Source organism: Phaenicophaeus curvirostris, unplaced genomic scaffold (genome assembly GCF_032191515.1).
Source record: "Phaenicophaeus curvirostris isolate KB17595 unplaced genomic scaffold, BPBGC_Pcur_1.0 scaffold_381, whole genome shotgun sequence".
Taxonomy (NCBI): domain Eukaryota; kingdom Metazoa; phylum Chordata; class Aves; order Cuculiformes; family Cuculidae; genus Phaenicophaeus; species Phaenicophaeus curvirostris.
In genome coordinates, this window is record NW_027206977.1 from 7109 (window position 1) to 31845 (window position 24737).

General features: G+C 59.5%; 2 protein-coding genes across 2 annotated transcripts; one reads left to right on the forward strand and one right to left on the reverse strand.

Moving 5' to 3' along the window:
* The first annotated feature begins 594 nt into the window (after positions 1-594).
* LOC138735019 (putative per-hexamer repeat protein 5) lies at positions 595-2073 on the forward strand. The gene has a single exon (XM_069882882.1). The coding sequence runs from the start codon at positions 595-597 to the stop codon at positions 2071-2073; it is 1479 nt and encodes a 492-aa protein (XP_069738983.1).
* An 8170-nt stretch (positions 2074-10243) lies between these two features.
* Positions 10244-23462, reverse strand: PPP1R16A (protein phosphatase 1 regulatory subunit 16A). The gene is made up of 10 exons (XM_069882880.1): positions 23147-23462; positions 19968-20038; positions 17960-18105; positions 17771-17874; positions 16538-16662; positions 16338-16463; positions 16174-16249; positions 15937-16066; positions 11772-11880; positions 10244-10623 (listed from the first exon to the last, which is right to left on the reverse strand). Exons 1-10 carry the CDS (start codon positions 23391-23393, stop codon positions 10342-10344), a joined length of 1416 nt encoding a protein of 471 aa, XP_069738981.1. The 5' UTR covers positions 23394-23462; the 3' UTR covers positions 10244-10341.
* Positions 23463-24737: the final 1275 nt, after the last annotated feature.

Here is a 24737-nt window from a genome sequence, read left to right on the forward strand (position 1 = left end):
CCCGGGCAATGGGAACCGGGAGTGGGAACTGGGATTGGGAACCGGGAGTGGGAACCGGGACCCCACCGGGCAATGGGAACCGGGATTGGGGACCGGGACCCCCCCGAGCAATGGGAACCGGGATTGGGAACCGGGATTGGGGACCGGGACCCCCCCGAGCAATGGGAACCGGGACTGGGAACCGGGACTGGGAACCGGGCACCGGGATTGGACACCGGGAATGGGCACCGGGACGGCCCCGGGCAACGGGCACCGGACACGGGGACAGAGACCGACACACACCCCCCGGCAACGGGAACCGGGATTGGGCACCGGGAGTGGGAACCAGGACCCCCCCCGGGCAATGGGAACCGGGATTGGGAACCGGGACCCCCCCCGGGCAACGGGAACCGGGATTGGGAACCGGGATTGGGAACCGGGAATGGGAACCGGGAATGGGCACCGGGATTGGGCACCGGGAACGGGGATTAGGGACCGGGACCCCCCCGAGCAATGGGAACCGGGACTGGGAACCGGGAATGGGCACCGGGACCCCCCCGGGCAATGGGAACCGGGACTGGGAACCGGGATTGGGCACCGGGACAGCCCCGGGCAATGGGAACCGGGCACCGGCACCGCCCCGGGCAACGGGCACCGGGATTGGGAACCGGGATTGGGCACCGGGACCCCCCCCGGGCAATGGGAACCGGGCACCGGGATCGCCCCAGGCAAAGGGAACCGGGATTGGGCACCGGGACCCCCCCGAGCAATGGGAACCGGGATTGGGCACCAGGATTGGGCACCGGGAGTGGGAACCGGGATCGCCTCGGGCAAGGGGAACCGGGATTGGGAACCGGGATTGGGGACCGGGACCCCTCCGTGCAATGGGAACCGGGATTGGGGACCGGGAATGGGAACCGGGATTGGGAACCGGGACCCCCCCGGGCAATGGGAACCGGGATTGGGCACCGGGAACGGGGATTAGGGACCGGGACCCCCCCGAGCAATGGGAACCGGGACTGGGAACCGGGATTGGGAACCGGGATTGGGAACCAGGACAGCCCCGGGCAACGGGCACCGGGATTGGACACCGGGAATGGGCACCGGGACCGCCCCGGGCAACGGGCACCGGGCACGGGGACAGAGACCGACACCCCCTCCCGGCAACGGGAACCGGGAGTGGGGACCGGGATTGGGGACAAGGACAGCCCTGGGCAATGGGAACCGGGCACCGGGACTCCCCAAGCAATGGGAACCGGGATTGGGGACCGGGACCCCCGCCCCGGGCAATGGGAACCGGGACTGGGGACTGGGATTGGGGACCGGGACCCCCCCGGGCAATGGGAACCGGGATTGGGAACCGGGATTGGGGACCGGGACCCCCGCCCCGGGCAATGGGAACCGGGACTGGGGACTGGGATTGGGGACCGGGACCCCCCCGGGCAATGGGAACCGGGATTGGGAACCGGGATTGGGGACCGGGACCCCCGCCCCGGGCAATGGGAACCGGGACTGGGCACCGGGATTGGGCACCGGGACCCCCCCGGGCAATGGGAACCGGGACTGGGGACTGGGATTGGGGACCGGGACCCCCCCGGGCAATGGGAACCGGGAATGGGGACTGGGATTGGGGACCGGGATTGGGCACCGGGACCCCCCCGAGCAATGGGAACCGGGATTGGGAACCGGGAACGGGGATTAGGGACCGGGACCCCCGCGGGCAATGGGAACCGGGACTGGGAACCGGGACTGGGAACCGGGATTGGGAACCAGGACAGCCCCGTGCAATGGGAACCGGGATTGGGGAACAGGAGAGGGGGACCGGCACCGCCCCGGGCAACGGGCACCGGGATTGGACACCGGGAATGGGCACCGGGACCGCCCCGGGCAACGGGCACCGGGCACGGGGACAGAGACCGACACCCCCCCGGCAACGGGAACCGGGAGTGGGGACCGGGATTGGGGACAAGGACAGCCCTGGGCAATGGGAACCGGGCACCGGGACCCCCCCGAGCAATGGGAACCGGGATTGGGGACCGGGACCCCCGCCCCGGGCAATGGGAACCGGGATTGGGCACCGGGAACGGGGATTAGGGACCGGGACCCCCGCGGGCAATGGGGACCGGGACCCCCGCGGGCAATGGGAACCGGGACTGGGAACCGGGATTGGGAACCAGGACAGCCCCGGGCAACGGGAACCGGGATTGGGGACCGGGACCCCCGCCCCGGGCAATGGGAACCGGGATTGGGCACCGGGACCCCCCCGGGCAATGGGAACCGGGATTGGGAACCGGGAGTGGGGACCGGGACCCCCCCGGGCAATGGGAACCGGGAATGGGGACTGGGATTGGGGACCGGGATTGGGCACCGGGACCCCCCCGGGCAATGGGAACCGGGACTGGGCACCGGGACCCCCCCGGGCAATGGGAACCGGGAATGGGGACTGGGATTGGGGACCGGGATTGGGCACCGGGACCCCCCCGGGCAATGGGAACCGGGACTGGGCACCGGGACCCCCCCGGGCAATGGGAACCGGGAATGGGGACTGGGATTGGGGACCGGGATTGGGCACCGGGACCGCCCCGGGCAGTGGGAACCGGGATTGGGGAACGGGATTGGGGACCGGGATTGGGGACCGGGACCCACCCCGGGCAATGGGAACCGGGAATGGGGACTGGGATTGGGGACCGGGATTGGGGACCGGGACCCACCCCGGGCAGTGGGAACCGGGATTGGGCACCGGGATTGGGCACCGGGACAGCCCCGTGCAATGGGAACCGGGCACCGGCTGCGCCCCGGGCAACGATAACTGGGATTGGACACCGGGAATGGGCACCGGGACCCCCCCGGGCAATGGGAACCGGGATTGGGCACCGGGATTGGGCACCGGGACCGCCCCGGGCAACGGGAACCGGGATTGGGGACCGGGCACCGGGATGGGACAGAGACCCCAGTCCCAGCCCGCAGCGCCCTCCCCTCCCCGGGGCACCGGGAATCGGCACCGGGATTGGGAACCGGGATTGGGAACCGGGCACCAGGATTGGGAACTGTCCCCTGCCCCACGGGTCCCTCCCGGCGCCTGGGGACACGGGGGACATTGGGGACACAGAGGGGACATGGGGGACACGGGAAAAGGGGGGATACGGGGGGACAGCGGGGACAGGGGACAAGGGGGATAAGGGACATGGGGGTACATAGGGGGACACAGAGGAGACACGGGGGAGAGACAGGACATGGGGGGACACAGAGGGGACATGGGGGACATGGGAGACACAGAGGGGACATTGGAGACATGAGACATGGGGGACAGAGGGGACATGGGGGAGAGACAGGACCTGGGGGACACAGAGGGGACATGGGGGACACGGGACATGGGGGACACAGAGGGGACATGGGGGACATGGGGGACACAGAGGGGACATTGGAGACATGAGACATGGGGGACACAGAGGGGACATGGGGGAGAGACAGGACCTGGGGGACACAGAGGGGACCTGGGGGACACGGGACATGGGGGACACAGAGGGGACATGGGGGACATGGGGGACACAGAGGGGACATTGGAGACATGAGACATGGGGGACACAGAGGGGACATGGGGGAGAGACAGGACCTGGGGGACACAGAGGGGACATGGGGGACACGGGACATGGGGGACACAGAGGGGACATGGGGGACACGGGGGAGAGACAGGACATGGGGGTACATGGGACCTGGGGGACACAGAGGGGACATGGGGGACACAGAGGGGACATGGGGGACACAGAGGGGACATGGGGGACACGAGACATGGGGGACACAGAGGGGACATGGGGGACACGAGACATATGGGACATGGGGGACACAAAGGGGACATGGGGGGACACAGAGGGGACATGGGGGACACGAGACATGGGGGACATGGGGGACACAGAAGGGACATGGGGGACACAGAAGGGACATGGGGGACACGAGACATGGGGGACATGGGGGACACAGAAGGGACATGGGGGACACAGAAGGGACATGGGGGACACGAGACATGGGGGACATGGGACATGGGGGACATGGGGCAAGGGGGACACAGAAGAGACATGGGGGACACAGAAGGGACATGAGGGACACGAGACATGGGGGACACAGAAGGGACACGGGGGACACAGAAGGGACATGGGGGACACGAGACATGAGGGGCATGGGACATGGGGGACACAGAGGGGACATGGGGGACACGGGGGAGAGACAGGACCTGGGGGTATATGGGACCTGGGGGACACGGGACATGGGGGACACAGAGGGGATGTGGGGGACACAGAGGGGACCTGGGGGACATGAGACATGGGGGACATGGGACATGGGGGACACAGAGGGGACATGGGGGACACAGAGGGGACCTGGGGGACACGAGACATGGGGGACACAGAGGGGACCTGGGGGACATGCGGGGACATGGGGGACACGGGGATGAGACTGGATATGGGGGACACGGGACATGGGGGGACACAGGGGACCTTGGGGACACTGGGAACAGAGAGGGGGACAGGGGAACGGGGGACATGGGGACAAGGGACAGGGGGACATGAGCTACAAGGACATGGGACACGACCCCCCCTGCCCCATAGATCCCCCCCTGCGCCCCACTGACCCGACCTCCTTCAGGGTCCCTTGTGTCCCCAACGCCCCCAGGCGGTGACACCGGCCACCCCGGCCCCGCCCCACGGAACGGGGAGGGGACACGACCCATAGAGTGACCCACGGACCCCACAGAGTGACCCATAGAGTGACCCACAGACCCCATAGAGTGACCCACGGAGCCCATAGAGTGACCCACGGACCCCACAGAGTGACCCATAGAGTGACCCACAGACCCCATAGAGTGACCCACGGACCCCACAGAGTGACCCACGGAGCCCATAGAGTGACCCACGGAGCCCACAGAGTGACCCATAGAGTGACCCACAGACCCCATAGAGTGACCCACGGAGCCCATAGAGTGACCCATAGAGTGACCCACAGACCCCATAGAGTGACCCACGGACCCCATAGAGTGACCCACAGACCCCATAGAGTGACCCACGGACCCCATAGAGTGACCCGCGGACCCCATAGAGTGACCCACGGACCCCACAGAGTGACCCATAGAGTGACCCACAGACCCCATAGAGTGACCCACGGAGCCCATAGAGTGACCCACAGACCCCATAGAGTGACCCACGGACCCCACAGAGTGACCCACGGAGCCCATAGAGTGACCCACGGACCCCACAGAGTGACCCATAGAGTGACCCACAGACCCCATAGAGTGACCCACGGAGCCCATAGAGTGACCCATAGAGTGACCCACAGACCCCATAGAGTGACCCACGGACCCCACAGAGTGACCCACGGAGCCCATAGAGTGACCCACGGACCTCACAGAGTGACCCATAGAGTGACCCACAGACCCCATAGAGTGACCCACGGAGCCCATAGAGTGACCCATAGAGTGACCCACAGACCCCATAGAGTGACCCACGGACCCCATAGAGTGACCCACAGACCCCATAGAGTGACCCACGGACCCCATAGAGTGACCCACAGACCACACAGAGTGACCCACGGACCCCACAGAGTGACCCATAGACCCCACAGAGTGACCCACAGACCCAATAGAGTGACCCACAGACCCCATAGAGTGACCCACGGACCCCATAGAGTGACCCATAGAGTGACCCACAGACCCCATAGAGTGACCCACGGAGCCCATAGAGTGACCCATAGAGTGACCCACAGACCCCATAGAGTGACCCACGGACCCCATAGAGTGACCCACAGACCCCATAGAGTGACCCACGGACCCCACAGAGTGACCCATAGAGTGACCCACAGACCCCATAGAGTGACCCACGGAGCCCATAGAGTGACCCATAGAGTGACCCACAGACCCCATAGAGTGACCCACGGACCCCATAGAGTGACCCACGGACCCCATAGAGTGACCCATGGACCCCATAGAGTGACCCACGGACCCCACAGAGTGACCCACGGACCCCATAGAGTGACCCATGGACCACACAGAGTGACCCACGGACCCCACAGAGTGACCCATAGACCCCACAGAGTGACCCACAGACCCAATAGAGTGACCCACAGACCCCATAGAGTGACCCATGGACCCCATAGAGTGACCCACAGACCCCATAGAGTGACCCACAGACCCCATAGAGTGACCCACGGACCCCACAGAGTGACCCATAGACCCCATAGAGTGACCCACGGACCCCACAGAGTGACCCACAGACCCCATAGAGTGACCCACAGACCCAATAGAGTGACCCACAGACCCCATAGAGTGACCCACGGAGCCCATAGAGTGACCCATAGAGTGACCCACAGACCCCATAGAGTGACCCACGGAGCCCATAGAGTGACCCACGGACCCCACAGAGTGACCCACAGACCCCATAGAGTGACCCATAGAGTGACCCACAGACCCCATAGAGTGACCCACGGACCCCATAGAGTGACCCACAGACCCCATAGAGTGACCCATGGACCCCATAGAGTGACCCACAGACCCCATAGAGTGACCCGCGGACCCCATAGAGTGACCCACGGAGCCCATAGAGTGACCCACGGACCCCACAGAGTGACCCACAGACCCCACAGAGTGACCCATAGACCCCATAGAGTGACCCACGGACCCCACAGAGTGACCCACGGACCCCACAGAGTGACCCACGGAGCCCATAGAGTGACCCACGGACCCCACAGAGTGACCCACGGAGCCCATAGAGTGACCCACGGACCCCACAGAGTGACCCATAGAGTGACCCACAGACCCCATAGAGTGACCCACGGACCCCATAGAGTGACCCATAGAGTGACCCACAGACCCCATAGAGTGACCCACGGAGCCCATAGAGTGACCCATAGAGTGACCCACAGACCCCATAGAGTGACCCACGGACCCCATAGAGTGACCCACAGACCCCACAGAGTGACCCACGGACCCCACAGAGTGACCCATAGAGTGACCCACAGACCCCATAGAGTGACCCACGGACCCCATAGAGTGACCCACAGACCCCATAGAGTGACCCACGGACCCCACAGAGTGACCCATAGAGTGACCCACAGACCCCATAGAGTGACCCACGGAGCCCATAGAGTGACCCATAGAGTGACCCACAGACCCCATAGAGTGACCCACGGACCCCATAGAGTGACCCATGGACCCCATAGAGTGACCCACAGACCCCACAGAGTGATCCACAGACCCCATAGAGTGACCCACGGACCCCACAGAGTGACCCACGGACCCCATAGAGTGACCCATGGACCACACAGAGTGACCCACGGACCCCACAGAGTGACCCATAGACCCCACAGAGTGACCCACAGACCCAATAGAGTGACCCACAGACCCCATAGAGTGACCCATGGACCCCATAGAGTGACCCACAGACCCCATAGAGTGACCCATAGAGTGACCCACGGACCCCACAGAGTGACCCACGGACCCCATAGAGTGACCCACAGACCCAATAGAGTGACCCACAGACCCCATAGAGTGACCCACGGAGCCCATAGAGTGACCCATAGAGTGACCCACAGACCCCATAGAGTGACCCACGGAGCCCATAGAGTGACCCACGGACCCCACAGAGTGACCCACAGACCCCATAGAGTGACCCATAGAGTGACCCACAGACCCCATAGAGTGACCCACGGACCCCATAGAGTGACCCACAGACCCCATAGAGTGACCCATGGACCCCATAGAGTGACCCACAGACCCCATAGAGTGACCCGCGGACCCCATAGAGTGACCCACGGAGCCCATAGAGTGACCCACGGACCCCACAGAGTGACCCACAGACCCCACAGAGTGACCCATAGACCCCATAGAGTGACCCACGGACCCCACAGAGTGACCCACAGACCCCATAGAGTGACCCATAGAGTGACCCACAGACCCCATAGAGTGACCCACGGACCCCATAGAGTGACCCACAGACCCCATAGAGTGACCCACGGACCCCATAGAGTGACCCGCGGACCCCATAGAGTGACCCACGGACCCCATAGAGTGACCCATAGACCCCATAGAGTGACCCACGGACCCCACAGAGTGACCCACGGACCCCATAGAGTGACCCACAGACCCCATAGAGTGACCCACGGACCCCACAGAGTGACCCACGGACCTCACAGAGTGACCCACGGACCCCATAGAGTGACCCATAGACCCCACAGAGTGACCCACGGACCCCATAGAGTGACCCACAGACCCCATAGAGTGACCCATAGACCCCACAGAGTGACCCACGGACCCCACAGAGTGACCCACGGACCCCACAGAGTGACCCACAGACCCCACAGAGTGACCCATGGACCCAATAGAGTGACCCACGGACCCCATAGAGTGACCCGCGGACCCCATAGAGTGACCCACAGACCCCACAGAGTGACCCGCGGACCCCATAGAGTGACCCATAGACCCCACAGAGTGACCCACAGACCCCACAGAGTGACCCGCAGACCCCATAGAGTGATCCGTGGACCCCATAGAGTGACCCACAGACCCCACAGAGTGACCCACAGACCCCACAGAGTGACCCGCGGACCCCATAGAGTGACCCACGGACCCCATAGAGTGACCCACAGACCCCATAGAGTGACCCCTAAACCCCATAGAGCGACCCACAGATCCCATAGTTCCTCTCGATTGACCCATAGACCCCACAGAGAAACCCATAGACCTCATAGTGACCCATAGACCCCATAGATTGGACTATAGAACCCATAGACCCCATAGATTGACCCATAGACCCCATAGAGCGACCCATAGACCCCATAGATTGACCCATAGACCCCATAGAGCGACCCATAGACCCCATAGAGCGACCCATAGACCCCATAGATTGGACTATAGAACCCATAGAGTGACCCACAGACCTCACAGAGTGACCCACAGACCCCATAGACCCACCCCTTGGTGGTCGCTATGGGGCAGGGGATGCCACGGGGCAGCGGCCCGGGGCACTACGGGGCAGGGAGGCGCTACGGGGCGCACACGGACTCGGACGCGCGGTGGTGGTGGCCGAAGCCGAGGCTTTGATTCCAAACGGGCTCCGAATCCTGCTTCTCGGGGGTGAAAAACGAGGAGAAGGGGGCCAAACCGGGGCCAAACGGCGCCAAATGTGGGTTAAACGGCACCAAACGGGGCCAAAAAGGGCCAAAAGGCACCGAAGTGGGGCTAGAACGGGACAAAATGGGGCCAAACCGGTCCAAAATGTCACCAAATGGGGCCAAAATGGGTCAAAAGGCACCAAAGTGGGGCTAAAACGGGACAAAATGGGCCAAATAGGTCCAAAATGATGCCAAGTGGGGCCAAAAGGGGCTAAAAGGGCACCGAATGGGGCCAAAACTGGGCCAAACAGGTCCAGAATGGGCCAAAATTTCACTAAGTGTGGCCAAAATGGGCCAAAACGGGCTAAAAGGGCATCAAATTGGGCCAAAAAGGTTGAAAACGACATCAAATGGGGTAAAAAATGCACCAAGTGGGGCCAAAACTAGGCCAAAATGGGCCAAACAGGGCCAAAATGTCACCAAATGAGGCCAAAAGGGGCTAAAAGGGCACCAAATGGGGCCAAAAGGGCACCAAAAGGGGCCAAAATGGGCTAAAGGGGCACCAAATGGGGCCAAAACTGGGCCAAACAGGTCCAAAATGGGCCAAAGTGTCACCAAGTGGGGCCAAAATGTCACCAAATGAGGCCAAAAGGGGCTAAAGGGGCACCAAATGGGGCCAAAACTGGGCCAAACAGGTCCAAAATGGGCCAAAGTGTCACCAAGTGGGGCCAAAATGTCACCAAATGGGGCCAAAAGGGCACCAAAAGGGGCCAAAATGTCACCAAATGGGGTCGAAACTGGGCCAAACAGGTCCAAACTGGGCCAAAATGTCACCAAGTGGGGCCAAAATGTCACCAAATGAGGCTAAAAGGACACCAAAAGGGGCTAAAAGGGCACCAAATGGGGCCAAAAGGGCACCAAAAGGGGCCAAAAGGGGCTAAAATGTCACCAAGTGGGGCCAAAATGTCACCAAATGAGGCTAAAAGGGCACCAAATGGGGCCAAAAAGGTCGAAAATGTCACCAAATGGGGCCCAAACTGGGCCAAACAGGTCCAAACTGGGCCAAAATGTCACCAAGTGGGGCCAAACTGGGCCAAAATGTCACCAAGTGGGGCCAAAAGGGGCCAAACAGGTCCAGAATGGGCCAAAATGTCACCAAACGGGGCCAAAATGTCACCAAGTGGGGCCAAAAGGGGCCAAACAGGTCCAGAATGGGCCAAAATGTCACCAAGTGGGGCCAAAATGTCACCAAGTGGGGCCAAACGGCGCTCACATCACCCGGCAGCACCTCCGCTTCCCGACGGGCGCCTCGGGTGCCGGCGCCGTGAGCCGGAGTCGGGGTGGCTCGGAGCCGGCGGCCCCCGGGGGGGGTCCCGGGCCGCTGGCCGGAGGATTCGGTGGCCCCCGGTGACATTTGGTGGCCGCTCGGTGCTTTTTGAGGGCGGCGAGAGTCGGGGCCGCGGGGATTTGGGGGACGGTGACGTCCAAGTCTCCGGAAAAACCCGGCAAGGCGGAACCGTTGGGGGGTTCGGGGGGCGCCGGGGGGGGGTCCTGGGGACGAGGGGACACGGTCACCCCCCACCCCGTGTCCCCAAATCCCCCTTCGATGGCCCCAAACTCTCAAAATCCCCCTCCAAATGTCCCCAAACCCCAAAAATGTCCCCAACTCCCTAATGTCCCCAAACCCCTCAATGTCCCCAAACTCCTCAATGTCCCCAAACTCCCTCAATTTCCCTAATGTCCCCAAACTCCCTAATGTCCCCAAACTCCTCAAATGTCCCCAAACTCCCTAATGTCCCCAACCCCCCAAATGTCCCCAAACCCCTCAAATGTCCCCAAGCCCCTCAATGTCCCCAAACTCCTCAATGTCCCCAAACTCCTCAATGTCCCCAAACTCCCCCAATTTCCCAAATGTCCCCAAACCCCTCAAATGTCCCCAAACTCCTCAATGTCCCCAAACTCCTCCAATTTCCCAAATGTCCCCAAACCCCTCAAATGTCCCCAACTCCTCAATGTCCCCAAACTCCTCAATGTCCCCAAACCCCTCAAATGTCCCCAAACTCCTCAATGTCCCCAAACTCCTCAATGTCCCCAAACTCCCCCAATTTCCCTAATGTCCCCAAACTCCTCAATGTCCCCAAACTCCCTAATGTCCCCAACCCCCCAAATGTCCCCAAACCCCTCAAATGTCCCCAAGCCCCTCAATGTCCCCAAACTCCTCAAATGTCCCCAAACTCCCCCAGTTTCCCTAATGTCCCCAAACTCCCCAATGTCCCCAACCCCCCAAATGTCCCCAAACTCCTCAAATGTCCCCAAACTCCCCCAGTTTCCCTAATGTCCCCAAACTCCCCAATGTCCCCAACCCCCCAAATGTCCCCAAACTCCTCAAATGTCCCCAAACTCCCCCAGTTTCCCTAATGTCCCCAAACTCCTCAATGTCCCAAACTCCTCAATGTCCCCAAACTCCTCAATGTCCCCAACCCCCCAAATGTCCCCAAACTCCTCAATGTCCCCAAACTCCCCCAATTTCCCTAATGTCCCCAAACTCCCTAAATGTCCCCAAACTCCTCAATGTCCCCAAACTCCCCCAATGTCCCCAAACCCCTCAATGTCCCCAAACTCCCCCAATCTCCCCAACCCTCCAAGCGACCCCAACCCCCCGCGGTGTCCCCAACCCCCCGCGGTGTCCCCAGACCCACGGTGTCGTCGCTGTCGCGGCGCTGTTGGTGCCAGACGATGGCCTCGCGCTGGAGCTCCCGGCGATAGCGGCTGCTCCGCTCCGAGAGGCTCGCGCGCCGAACCACCTTCCTGCCCCACAGAGCGGATCGGAACCCGCGCCCCACCCGGGGAGGGGACACGGGGACACGGGACGGGACACGGGGACGAGGGACGGGACATGGGGACGAGGGACGGGACATGGGGACGAGGAACAGGACACGAGGACAAGGAGTGGGACACGGGGACGAGGAACGGGAAACGGGGATGAGGAACAGGACATGGGGACAAAGGAAGGGACACGGGGACAAGAGAAGGGACACAGGGACAAGGAACGGGACACGGAGACAAGGGACAAGACACAGGGACGAGGGATGGGACACGGCAAGGGGACACAGGGACAAGGGATGGGACACAGGGACAAGGAGTGGGACACAGGGACGAGGAGTGGGACACGGGGACGAGGAGTGGGACACGGGGACGAGGAATGGGACACAGGGACGAGGGACAGGACACGGCAAGGGGACATAGGGACAAGGAACAGGACACGGGGACAAGGAGTGGGACACGGGGATGAGGAATGGGACACGGGGACGAGGGACGGGACACGGGGACGAGGAAAGGGACATGGGGACAAGGAATGGGACACGGGGACAAGGAGTGGGACATGGGGACAAGGAGTGGGACACGGGGACGAGGAATGGGACACGGGGACAAGGAAAGGGACACGGGGACGAGGAAAGGGACACGGGGACAGGGGACGGGACACAGGGATGAGGGACGGGACACGGGGATGAGAGATGGGACAGGGGGACAAGGAGTGGGACACGGGGACGAGGAAAGGGACACGGGGACAAGGAAAGGGACACGGGGACAAGGAAAGGGACACGGGGACAGGGGACGGGACACAGGGATGAGGGACAGGACACAGGGACGAGGGACAGGACACAGGGATGAGAGACGGGACAGGGGGACAAGGAGTGGGACACAGGGACAAGGAGTGGGACACGGGGATGAGGAATGGGACACGGGGACGAGGGACGGGACACGGGGACGAGGAAAGGGACACGGGGACGAGGGATGGGACACGGGGACGAGGAAAGGGACACGGGGACGAGGAAAGGGACACGGGGACGAGGAAAGGGACACGGGGACAGGGGACGGGACACAGGGATGAGGGACGGGACAGGGGGACAAGGAGTGGGACACAGGGACAAGGGACGGGACACAGGGACAAGGGACAAGACACAGGGATAAGGGATGGGACACAGGGATGAGGAACAGGACACGAGGACAAGGGATGAGACACCGGGACAAGGGACGGGAAACGGGGACAAGGGACGGGACACGGCAAGGGGACACAGGGACAAGGAGTGGGACACGGGGACAAGGGACGGGACACGAGGACAAGGGATGGGACACGGAGACAAGGGACGGGACACGGGGACGAGGAACAGGACACGAGGACAAGGGATGAGACACTGGGACAAGGGAAGGGACATGGGGACAAGGGATGGGACATGGGGACGAGGGATGGGACACGGGGACGAGGGAACAAGGGAACGGTGCGGGGACACAGGGACGAGGAACAGGACACGGGGACAAGGAGTGGGACACGGGGACAAGGGATGAGACACGGCAAGGGGACACGGGGACAGGGGACGGGACACAGGGATGAGGGATGGGACAAGGGGACAGGGGACGGGACACGGGGACAAGGGACGAGACATGAGGTGGGGACACAGGGTGGGGACACAGGGTGGGACACCCAGATAAGGGAAGGGTCACGGGGTGGGGACACGGGGACAAGGGGTGGGGACACAGGGACAAGGGATGAGACACCAGGAGGGACACAGAGTGGGGACAGGGGGACAAGGGATGGGACATGGGGACAAGGGATTGGGACACAGAGATGGGACTCGGGGACAGGAATAGGAAGTGGGGACACAGGGATGGGACATGGGGACACAGGGATCAGTCACAGGGACACAGGGATGGGACGTAGGGACACAGGGATGGGACACAGGGACAGGAAGGGACACAAGGGGGACCCAGGGACACAGGATGGGACACGGGGACACAAGGATGGGACACAGGGGGGACACAGAGACACAGGGACACAGGGATGGGACATGGGGACACAGATGGGACACAGGGATGGGACCTGGGGACACAGGGATGGGACCTGGGGACACAGAGACAGGGATACATAGGACTTGGGGACACAGGGATGGGATGTGGGGACACAGGGATGGGACATGGGGACACAGAGACAGGGATACACAGGACTTGGGGACACAGGGATGGGACCTGGGGACACAGAGACGGGGATACATAGGACTTGGGGACACAGGGATGGGACGTGGGGACACAGGGATGGGACCTGGGAACACAGAGACAGGGATACATAGGACTTGGGGACACTGGGATAGGACAGGGGGACACAGGGATGGGACATGGGGACACAGAGACAGGGATACATAGGACTTGGGGACACTGGGATGGGACATGGGGACACAGGGATGGGACACAGGGGGGACAGAACGATGGGACCTGGGGGAGACACAGGGATGGGACATGAGGACACAGGAATGGGACACAGGGACCAGGGATGGGACACAGGGATGGGACGTGGGGACACAAGGATGGGACACAGGGGGGACACAGAGATGGGACACAGGGACACAGAGACACAGGGATGGGACGTGGGAACAGGGATGGGACATGGGGACAAAGGGATGGGACATGGGGACGCAGGGATGGGACACAGGGATGGGATGTGGGGACACAGACGGGATGTGAGGACAGGGATGGGACGGGGGGACACAGGGATGGGACATGGGGACACGGGATGGGACGTAGGGATGAGACCTGGGACCACTGGGACACAGGGATGTGACCTGGGGACACAGGGATGGGACCTGGGGACACAGAGACAGGGATACATAGGACTTGGGGACACAGGGATGGGACCTGGGGACACAGAGACAGGGGTACATAGGACTTGGGGACACAGGGATGGGACATGGGGACACAGAGACAGGGATACATAGGACTTGGGGACACAGGGATGGGACATGGGGACACAGAGACAGGGATACATAGGACTTGGGGACACAGGGATGGGACATGGGGACACAGAGATGGGGATACATAGGACTTGGGGACACTGGGATGGGACGTGGTGACACAGGGATGGGGATGGGACCTGGGGACCCAGGGATGGGACATAGGGATGGGACCTGGGGACACAGAGATGGGGATACATAGGACTTGGGGACACTGGGATGGGACATGGGGACACAGGGATGGGGATGGGACCTGGGAACACAGGGATGGGACGTGGGGACACAGGGATGGGACGTGGGGACACAGAGATGGGACACAGGGACACAGAGACACAGAGACACAGGGATGGGATGTGGGGACAGGGATGGGACATGGGGACACAGGGATGGGAGCTGGGGACACAGGGATGGGACACGGGGATGGGATGTGGGGACACGGATGGGATGTGGGGACACGGATGGGATGTGAGGACAGGGATGGGACGGGGGGACACAGGGATGTGACCTGGGGACACAGGGATGGGACACAGGGATGGGACCTGGGGACACAGAGACGGGGATATATAGGACTTGGGGACACTGGGATGGGACGTGGGGACCCAGGGATGGGGATGGGACCTGGGGACACAGAGACGGGGATATATAGGACTTGGGGACACTGGGATGGGACGTGGGGACCCAGGGATGGGGATGGGACCTGGGGACACGGAGACGGGGATACATAGGACTTGGGGACACTGGGATAGGACATGGGGACCCAGGGATGGGGATGGGACCTGGGGACACGGAGACGGGGATACATAGGACTTGGGGACACTGGGATGGGACGTGGGGACCCAGGGATGGGGATGGGACCTGGGGACACAGAGACGGGGATATATAGGACTTGGGGACACTGGGATGGGACGTGGGGACCCAGGGATGGGGATGGGACCTGGGGACACAGAGACAGGGATACATAGGACTTGGGGACACTGGGATGGGACGTGGGGACCCAGGGATGGGACCTGGGGACACAGAGACAGGGATACATAGGACTTGGGGACCCGGGGACGTCACCGGGGCGGGCTGTGCGGCTCACCCGCGGCTGCCGGCGCTGGACGTGCGCCGCTGGAGCCGGGATTTGTGCTTCTCCTGGGATTTCAGGAGGGCGGCGCGTTTGTGCTTGAGCTCCAGCAGCTTGGCTCGAACGTCCTCGTCCCCGCAGACGTCTGCCGAGGCCACCACCGATCATCCGAGATCCACCCCCACCTCCAACTCCAACCCCATTCCCAACCCTTCCGCCATCCCGATCGCACGGAATCACCGCGCGGCTCACCCAGAGGGGTCTCCTCCAGCTCCGATTTCCCATCCAGGTCGGCACCGTGAGCCACCAGGAGCTCCACCAGGAGGATCTGAAGGGGTTGGGAAGGCGAGGAGGGATGGGATACGCGGGATGGAGGAAAATCCATGGGGATTTTCCCAAATCCCAAAGCTTCCTACCTGGCCCCAGCACGCGGCGGCGTGGAGAGGCTCCCAGCCGTCTTCATCCCGGCTTCCGACTCCGGCTCGGTGCTCCAAGAGCAGCTCCGCCGCCTCCACGTAACCGTTAGCCGCCGCGATGTGGAGCTACCGGTAACGAGATGGATCCGGTTGGGATCGAGACTCCCGGAATCTCCCATTTCCAGCCTTTTCCCACCTACCAACGTGGCTCCGTGATCCCTCGGAGCATCCAAATCGCCTCCGGATTCAAGCAGCTCCCGGATTTCCTGCACCATGTCGCGTTCCGTGGCTCCACGAGCCTCCTCGATCTTCTCCTGGGTGATCCCTAACGGAGCGAAACGGGTGATAAGAGAGAATTCCAGGCCCTGCCACGTTCTTCAAGCTTCAGGAAGTGTCACCTCTGGCTTGGACACTCTCCTGAGTGGAAAACTGGTTGGATGGAGGGTCCAGAGAGTGGTGGGAAACGGAGTTAACTCCAGCTGGAGGCCAGTTCCAAGTGGGGTTCCCCAGGGCTTGGTGGGTCCAGCCCTGGTCAATGTCTTCATCAATGACCTGGATGAAGGCATCGAGGGCACCCTGAGCAAGTTTGGAGATGACACTAAGCTAAGTGTGGATCTACTGGAGGGTTTTGAGGTTCTCCAGAGGTTGGATCCTGTCCAGATGAGGTTTAACGAGGCCAAACGCCGGGTCCTGCTCTTGGATCTCAACCCTGAGCAGCTCCAGACTAGGAGAAGTCTGGCTGGAAAGGTGCCTGGAGGAGAAGGGCCTGGGGGGGTTGGTTGAACACGAGCCAGCAGGGGCCCAGGTGGCCAAGAAGGCCAAGGGCATCTTGGCTTGGAGCAGAAATGGAGTGACCAGCAGGTCCAGGGAGGTTCTTCTCCCTCTGGTGAGACCGCTCCTCGAATCCTGGGGTCAGTTGTGGGTTCCTCGCTCCAAGAAGGACCTTGAGGGGCTGGAGCGAGTGCAGAGAAGAGCAACGAAGCTGGGGAAGGGGCTGGAGAACACGAGGAGCCTGTGAGGAACCTGGGGGTGTTCAGCCTGGAGAAGAGGAGGCTGAGGGGAGACCTCATTGCTCTCTCCAACTCCCTGAGAGGAGGGTGTGGAGAGGAGGGAGCTGGCCTCTTCTCCCAAGGAACAGGAGGGAACGGCCTCAAGCTCCACCAGGAGAGGGTCAGGAAGACATCAGGAAGAACTTCTTCACGGAAAGGGTCACTGGGCACTGGAAGGGGCTCCAGGGAGGGGGTTGAGTCACCTTCCTTGGAGGGGTTTAAGGGCCGGGTGGCCGAGGCGCTGAGGGACACGGGTCAGTGATTGACGGGGATGGTGGGACTCGATGACCCGGTGGGTCCTTTCCAACCTGGCGATTCCACGATTCTATCTAGGATTCCCCACCGTTATCCGGACGCCGATCCCGGTTTTCCGGCGCGGCTCACCCTGCTCGGCCATGGCGCTCTCGATGCAGTCGAGGGTGGCTTCGTCCTCGCACAGGTCGTAGGGCATGTTCCCATCGGAATTAACGGCGAGGAGGTCGGCGCCGCTGGAGCGGGAAGAGACACAAGGGAGGTCAAGGCCGCGGCGGCGCCGGCTTCCCGAGCTTCCCATCCCGAGCGGAGCCGCGGTACCGTTGGATGAGGAGCCGGACGAGGCCGAGGTGGCCGCAGGTGGCGGCGGCGTGAAGCGGCGTCCAGAGTTCGGTGTCGCGGGCGTTGACGTCGGCTCCGGCTTCCAGCAGCGCCGACACCACCTCTCCGGCATCGTCGATGCAGCACTGGAAAAGGGAAGAAGCGCCGGAGGCGGTGAGGGAGCGAGATCCGACCCCCAACGCATCCCAAAATCCCGCTGGGTGGGAGCCGGGGGGGGATTGGGACACGAGGAATGGGATCTCTGGGTGGCCCGGTGCGATGCCGGGTGGCCGCGGTTGCGTTGGGTGATGCCGAGAGGGATGGTGAGATCATTCCCGGCTCAACCGTATCGTTCTATGATCCCATGATTCCATGATCCCATGATTCCATGACTCCATGATCCCATGATCCCATGATTCCATGATTCCATGATTCCCCTTCACAAGTTTGCGGGTGACGCTAAGCTGGCTGGAAGGGTGGATCTGCTGGAGGGGTTTGAGGGTCTCCAGAGGGATCCGAACAGGCTGGATCCATGGGCTGAGCTCAACGGGCTGAGGTTTAACGAGGCCAAACGCCGCGTCCTGCACTTGGAATCGTAGAATCGTGGAATCGCCAGGTTGGAAAGGACCCATCGGATCATCGAGTCCAACCATTCCCATCAAACACGAACCCGTGTCCCTCAGCGCCTCATCCACCCGTCTTCTAAACATCTCCAGGGTTGGTGACTCAACCCCCTCCCTGGAGCCTCTTCCAGTGCCCAATGACCCTTTCCATGAAGAAGTTCTTCCTGAGGTCTTCCTGACCCTCTCCTGGTGGAGCTTGAGGCCGTTCCCTCCTGTTCCTTGGGAGAAGAGCCCAGCTCCCTCCTCTCCACACCCTCCTCTCAGGGAGTTGGAGAGAGCAACGAGGTCTCCCCTCAGCCTCCTCTTCTCCAGGCTGAACACCCCCAGGTTCCTCACAGGCTCCTCGTGTTCTCCAGCCCCCTCACCAGCTTGGTTGCTCTTCTCTGCACTCGCTCCAGCCCCTCAAGGTCCTTCTTGGAGCGAGGAACCCACAACTGACCCCAGGATTCGAGGAACGGTCTCACCAGAGGGAGAAGAACCTCCCTGGACCTGCTGGTCACTCCATTTCTGCTCCAAGCCAAGATGCCCTTGGCCTTCTTGGCCACCAGGGCCCCTGCTGGCTCGTGTTCAACCAACCCCCCCAGGTCCTTCTCCTCCAGGGACCTTTCCAGCCAGACTTCTCCTGCTCTGGAGCTGCTCAGGGTTGAGATCCAAGTGCAGGACCCGGCATTTGGCCTCGTTAAACCTCATCCCACCGCTCTCAGTACGTGGATCCAACCTGTTCAGATCCCTCTGGAGAACCTCAAACCCCTCCAGCAGCTCCACACTCAGCTTAGTGTCACCCCCAAACTCGCTAAGGGTGCCCTCAATGCCTTCATCCAGGTCATGGATGAAGACTTGGGGCACAACAACCCTGAGCAGCTCCAGACTTGGAGAAGAGCAGCTGGAAAGCTCCTGGAGGAGAAGGACCTGGGGGGTTTGGTTGAACACGAGCCAGCAGGGGCCCAGGTGGCCAAGAAGACCAAGGGCATCTTGGCTTGGAGCAGAAATGGGGTGGCCAGCAGGGCCAGGGAAGGGATTTTGGGATTTGGTGAGGCCACATCTCGAATCTGGGTTCAGGTTTGGGTTCCTCACTCCAAGAAGGATGTTGAAGCTCTGGAGCGAGTCCAGAGAAGAGCAACAAAGGTGGGGAAGGGGCTGGAGAACACGAGGAGCCTGTGAGGAACCTGGGGGTGTTCAGCCTGGAGAAGAGGAGGCTGAGGGGAGACCTCGTTGCTCTCTCCAACTCCCTGAGAGGAGGGTGTGGAGAGGAGGGAGCTGGGCTCTTCTCCCAAGGGACAACCAGCTCCACCAGGAGAGGGTCAGGAAGACATCAGGAGGAACCATCGATGGTTGGATGGAGGAGGAGAAGCCGGAGCAGCCAGCACGGAGCCAGCATGACGTACCTGGTGCAGCGCGGTGAGGCCGTCCTCGTTGCTGAGGTCGGGGCTGATTCCGCTCTTCAGGAATTCCCGGACTGCGGAAAAAACAAAGAAGATTTTAGGGTCCTGATGGCACCTCGGAGCATCCCGATGGCATTTGAGGGACACGGGTTGGTGTTTGATAGGAATGGTTGGACTCGATGATCCAGTGGGTCTTTTCTAACCTGGTGATTCTAGGATTCTTTGATTCAAGGATTCAAGGATTCTAGGATTCAAGGATCCAAGGATCCAAGGATTCTAGGACTCCATGATTCTAGGATTCTAGGATCTAAGATTCTAGGACAGAAGGACACAAGGATTCAAGGACTCTAGGATTCCAGGATTCAAGGATTCTAAGATTCTAGGATTCCAGGATTCCAGGATTCTAGGATTCAAGGACTCTAGGATTCAAGGATTCTAAGATTATAGGATTCAAGGGTTCTAGGATTCTAGGATACAAGGGTTCTAGGATTCAAGGGTTCTAAGATTCAAGGATTCTAGGATTCAAGGATTCTTTGATTCAAGGATTGTAGGATTCAAGGATTCTAAGATTCTAGGATCCAAGGATTCAAGGATTATAAGATTCTAGGATTCCAGGATTCAAGGATTCTAGGATTCTTTGATTCAAGGATTCTAGGATTCTTTGATTCAAGGATTCTAGGATTCTAAGACTCTAGGATCCAAGGATTCAAGGATTCAAGGATTCAAGGATTCTAGGATTCTAAGATTCTAGGATTCTAGGATTCTAGGATTCTAGGATTCTAGGACTCTAGGATTCAAGGATTCTAGGACAGAAGGACACAAGGATTCAAGGATTCCAGGATTCAAGGATTCTAGGATTCTTTGATTCAAGGATTGTAGGATTCTAAGACTCTAGGATCCAAGGATTCAAGGATTCAAGGATTCTAGGATTCTAAGATTCTAGGATTCTAGGACTCTAGGATTCAAGGATTCTAGGATTCTAGGACAGAAGGACACAAGGATTCAAGGATTCAAGGATTCAAGGATTCTAAGATTCTAGGATTCAAGGACTCTAGGATTCTAGGATTCAAGGATTCTAGGATTCTGGGATTCTAGGATTCAAGGATTCTAGGATTCAAGGATTCAAGGGTTTTAAGATTCAAGGATTCTAGGATTCAAGGATTCAAGGGTTTTAAGATTCAAGGATTCTAGGATTCCAGGATCCTAGGACTCCATGATTCTAGGATTCTAAGATTCTAGGATTATAGGATTCATTGATTCTAGGATTCAAGGATTCTAGGATTCTAGGATTCAAGGATTCCAGGATTCAAGGATTCCAGGATTCAAGGATTCTAGGGTTCTAAGATTCAAGGATTCAAGGATTCAAGGATTCTAAGATTCCAGGATTCTAGGATTCAAGTATTCTAGGACACAAGGATTCTAGGATTCAAGAATTCTATGATTCTAGGATTCTATGATTCAAGGATTCTAGGATTCCAGGATTCAAGGATTCTAGGATTCCAGGATTCAAGGATTCTATGACACGAGGATTCAAGGATTCTAGGATTCTAAGATTCCAAGATTCTAGGATTCTAAGATTCAAAGATTCCAGGATTCTATGATTCTAAGATTCTATGAGTCTAGGACTCAAGGATTCTAGGACACAAGGATTCTAGGATTCAGGGATTCTAGGATTCAGGGACACAAGGATTCTAGGATTCAAGCATTCTATGATTCTAGGATTCCAGGATTCTAGGGTTCTAGGATTCAAGGATTTGAGGATTCAAGGATACCAGGGTTGAAGGATTCTAGGGTTCTAGGGTTCCAAGATTCTAGGATTCTAAGATTCTAGGATTCTATGAGTCTAGGACTCAAGGACTCTAGGACACAAGGATTCTAAGATTCAAGGACACAAGGATTCTAGGATTCAGGGATTCTAGGATTCCATGATTCAAAGATTCTAAGACTCTAGGATTCTAGGGTTCTAGGATTCTAGGATTCCATGATTCAAGGATTCTAGGATTCAAGGAGTCTAGGATTCAAGGATTATAAGATTCTAGGGTTCTAGGGTTCTAAGATTCAAGGATTCAAGGATTCTATGATTCAAGGATTCTTAGATTCCAGGATTCCAGGATTCTAGGATTCTATGAGTCTAGGACTCGAGGATTCTAGGACATGAAGATTCTAGGACTCAAGGACACAAGGATTCTAGGATTCTAAGATTCTAAGATTCTAAGATTCTAGGACAGAAGGACACAAGGATTCTAGGATTCAAGGATTCCAGGATTCTAGGATTCAAGGATTCTGTGATTCTGTGATTCAAGGATTCTTTGATTCAAGGATTGTAGGATTCAAGGATTCTAAGATTCTAGGATCCAAGGATTCAAGGATTCTAAGATTCTTTGATTCAAGGATTCTAGGATTCTAGGACTCTAGGATTCAAGGACTCTAGGATTCAAGGACTCTAGAATTCTAAGATTCTTTGATTCTAGGATTCTAAGACTCTAGGATTCTAGGATTCAAGGATTCTAGGATTCTAGGATTCAAGGACTCTAGGATTCTAAGATTCCAGGATTCAAGGATTCTAGGATTCTATGAGTCTCGGATTCAAGGATTCTAGGACACAAGGATTCAAGGATTCTAGGATTCTAAGATTCTGGGATTCTAGGATTCAAGGACTCTAGGATTCTAAGATTCTAGGATTCCAGGATTCAAGGATTCTAGGATTCTTTGATTCTAAGATTCTGGGATTCTAGGATTCAAGGACTCTAGGATTCTAAGATTCCAGGATTCAAGGATTCTAGGATTCTATGAGTCTCGGATTCAAGGATTCTAGGACACAAGGATTCAAGGATTCTAGGATTCAAGGATTCTAGGATTCTACAATTCCAGGATTCTGGGATTCTAGGATTCTGGGATTCTAGGATTCTAGGATTCTATGGTTCTAGAATTCTAAGATTGTAGGATTCTAGGATTCTAAGATTCAACCCGGCGCTGGCACCGAGCAGGATACAGGTAGCCGTGCGCCATAACCGGATTCATCGATGCCGTCTCGGCGCCGCGGCCTCATTTTCTGGGATATTTGGAAGCCAAAGTTGGATTTTCCCCTCATTTTAACCCCCCAAACCGCTCGATTTTGGTGCTTCGGCTCTCCGAGCTTCCTCGAATCCCCCCCTTTAACCCTTCCCACCGCCGGCACCCACCTTCCTCGGCGTCTTGCCGAGCGGCCGCTTCCAAGAGCCGGACGCTAGCCGGGAAGGTCACGTTCTTCCCGTGGTTCTCGCTCGGCTTCCTCCTCCTCTTCCTCTCGCTTCCCGGCGTTTCCTTTTCCGCCTGCGCCCACTTTTTCAGCTGCTGGGCCCGGCGTTTCTGGGCGTGTTTGAGCCGCTCCGGGGTGCTCAGCCGCGCCACCGTCGGCATCTCGGCTACCAGCTCCGGGTGTTCCGCCATCGCCGAGAGGTTTTTTGGGATAACGGAGCGTAAATCCCGCTGGGAACGACGGACGACGTCACCCGTTGCCTTATCGGCATCACCCGCTTCCCGCTTGGCTTTATCCCTCCAGCCCGGAGCTTTGCCGGCGTTTCAGAGCGAGGAATCGGCGTCGCCAAATCATCCCCCGGGGGAGCCGCCGGCTCCCGTTTCCAGCGCCAAAAAACGGGATCCAGCGTTCGGGAGCCGCTCCCGGCACCTCGCGGTTCCAGATAGAGCCGGATCCGAGGCAAAAAAGCCGGAGAAATCCTCGTTTCTCGGCTCCCAACTCGTTATCCCGGCGCGTTCGTCCTTTCCGGAAAGGTTTGCCGAGCATCCAGCAGCCGCCACCGCTCCGGGGTCACCGAGGAGCCGAAGAGCCGGCTTGGAAAACCGATAGGCAAAGAGCCAAGCGGCGTCTCGGATATCGCCGTGCCGGGGCTCCGCTGGCTCCCGACCGCGCCGGGATGAGCTTTCTGTGCCGAATCCTACGGGAAAAAGAAGAAGGAATCATCACCGGATACGGAGAAGCTCGGCACGGCCCGGTTTTACCGGGAAGAGCCGCATCCCATCGTATCCTCCACCGGTTTCACCGTCTTCCCAAGCCGGGCTTGACCTCCAATCGGAATTAAGAGGAATTCCCGCAGCTTCCGAGCGAGGAGCTGGTTTGGCCAAAGCCGCCGCGTCCCGGTGAATCCCTCGGGGTCACCGGGAAGAGTGGCGGCTCCTTCTTTCCATCCCCGAGCGGAGCAGCTCGTTCGGGATGTACCGGTTGGACACGGTTTTACCGGCAAAGCCGGAGGCGAAGGCCTCGCCCCGACGCCGGCATCGCCCCATCGGGATTCCGGCTCGACCGGCGTCGCCAGGGAGGCGCCGGGCAAAGTCCGGCACGCCGAGAAATTCCTCGCGCTTAATCCCGGCTTAAAACTCCTTCGGGATTTCAATCCTCGCCGAAGCGAGAGGAATCGCTCCAAACGCCAGCAGCGCCGGAGCTTCGCGCTTCCAACCGGAGCCGGTGCCAAGGCCAAGGGGGTCCCCAACCCCCTCAATGTCCCCAAATCCCCGTGTCCCCAAGGCCAAGGGTGTCCCCAACCCCCCCAATGTCCCCAAATCCCCGTGTCCCCAAGGCCAAGGGTGTCCCCAACCCCCTCAATGACCCCAAATCCCCATGTCCCCAAGGCCAAGGGTGTCCCCAACCCCCCCAATGTCCCCAAACCCCCATGTCCCCAAGGCCAAGGGTGTCCCCAACCCCCCCAATGTCCCTAAATCCCCATGTCCCCAAGGCCAAGGGTGTCCCCAACCCCCTCAATGTCCCCAAATCCCCAT

Coding starts and splice junctions, on each gene's coding strand:
- LOC138735019 (XM_069882882.1), top strand. CDS start 595: ATGGGAACCGGGCACCGGCACCGCCCCGGGCAACGGGCACCGGGATTG.
- PPP1R16A (XM_069882880.1), bottom strand. CDS start 23,393: ATGGCGGAACACCCGGAGCTGGTAGCCGAGATGCCGACGGTGGCGCGG. Junction 20,039..23,146: donor TCGGCAAGACGCCGAGGAAG/GTGGGTGCCGGC, acceptor TTTTTTCCGCAG/TCCGGGAATTCCTGAAGAGC. Junction 16,067..16,173: donor GCTGGAGGAGACCCCTCTGG/GTGAGCCGCGCG, acceptor TGGCCTCGGCAG/ACGTCTGCGGGGACGAGGAC.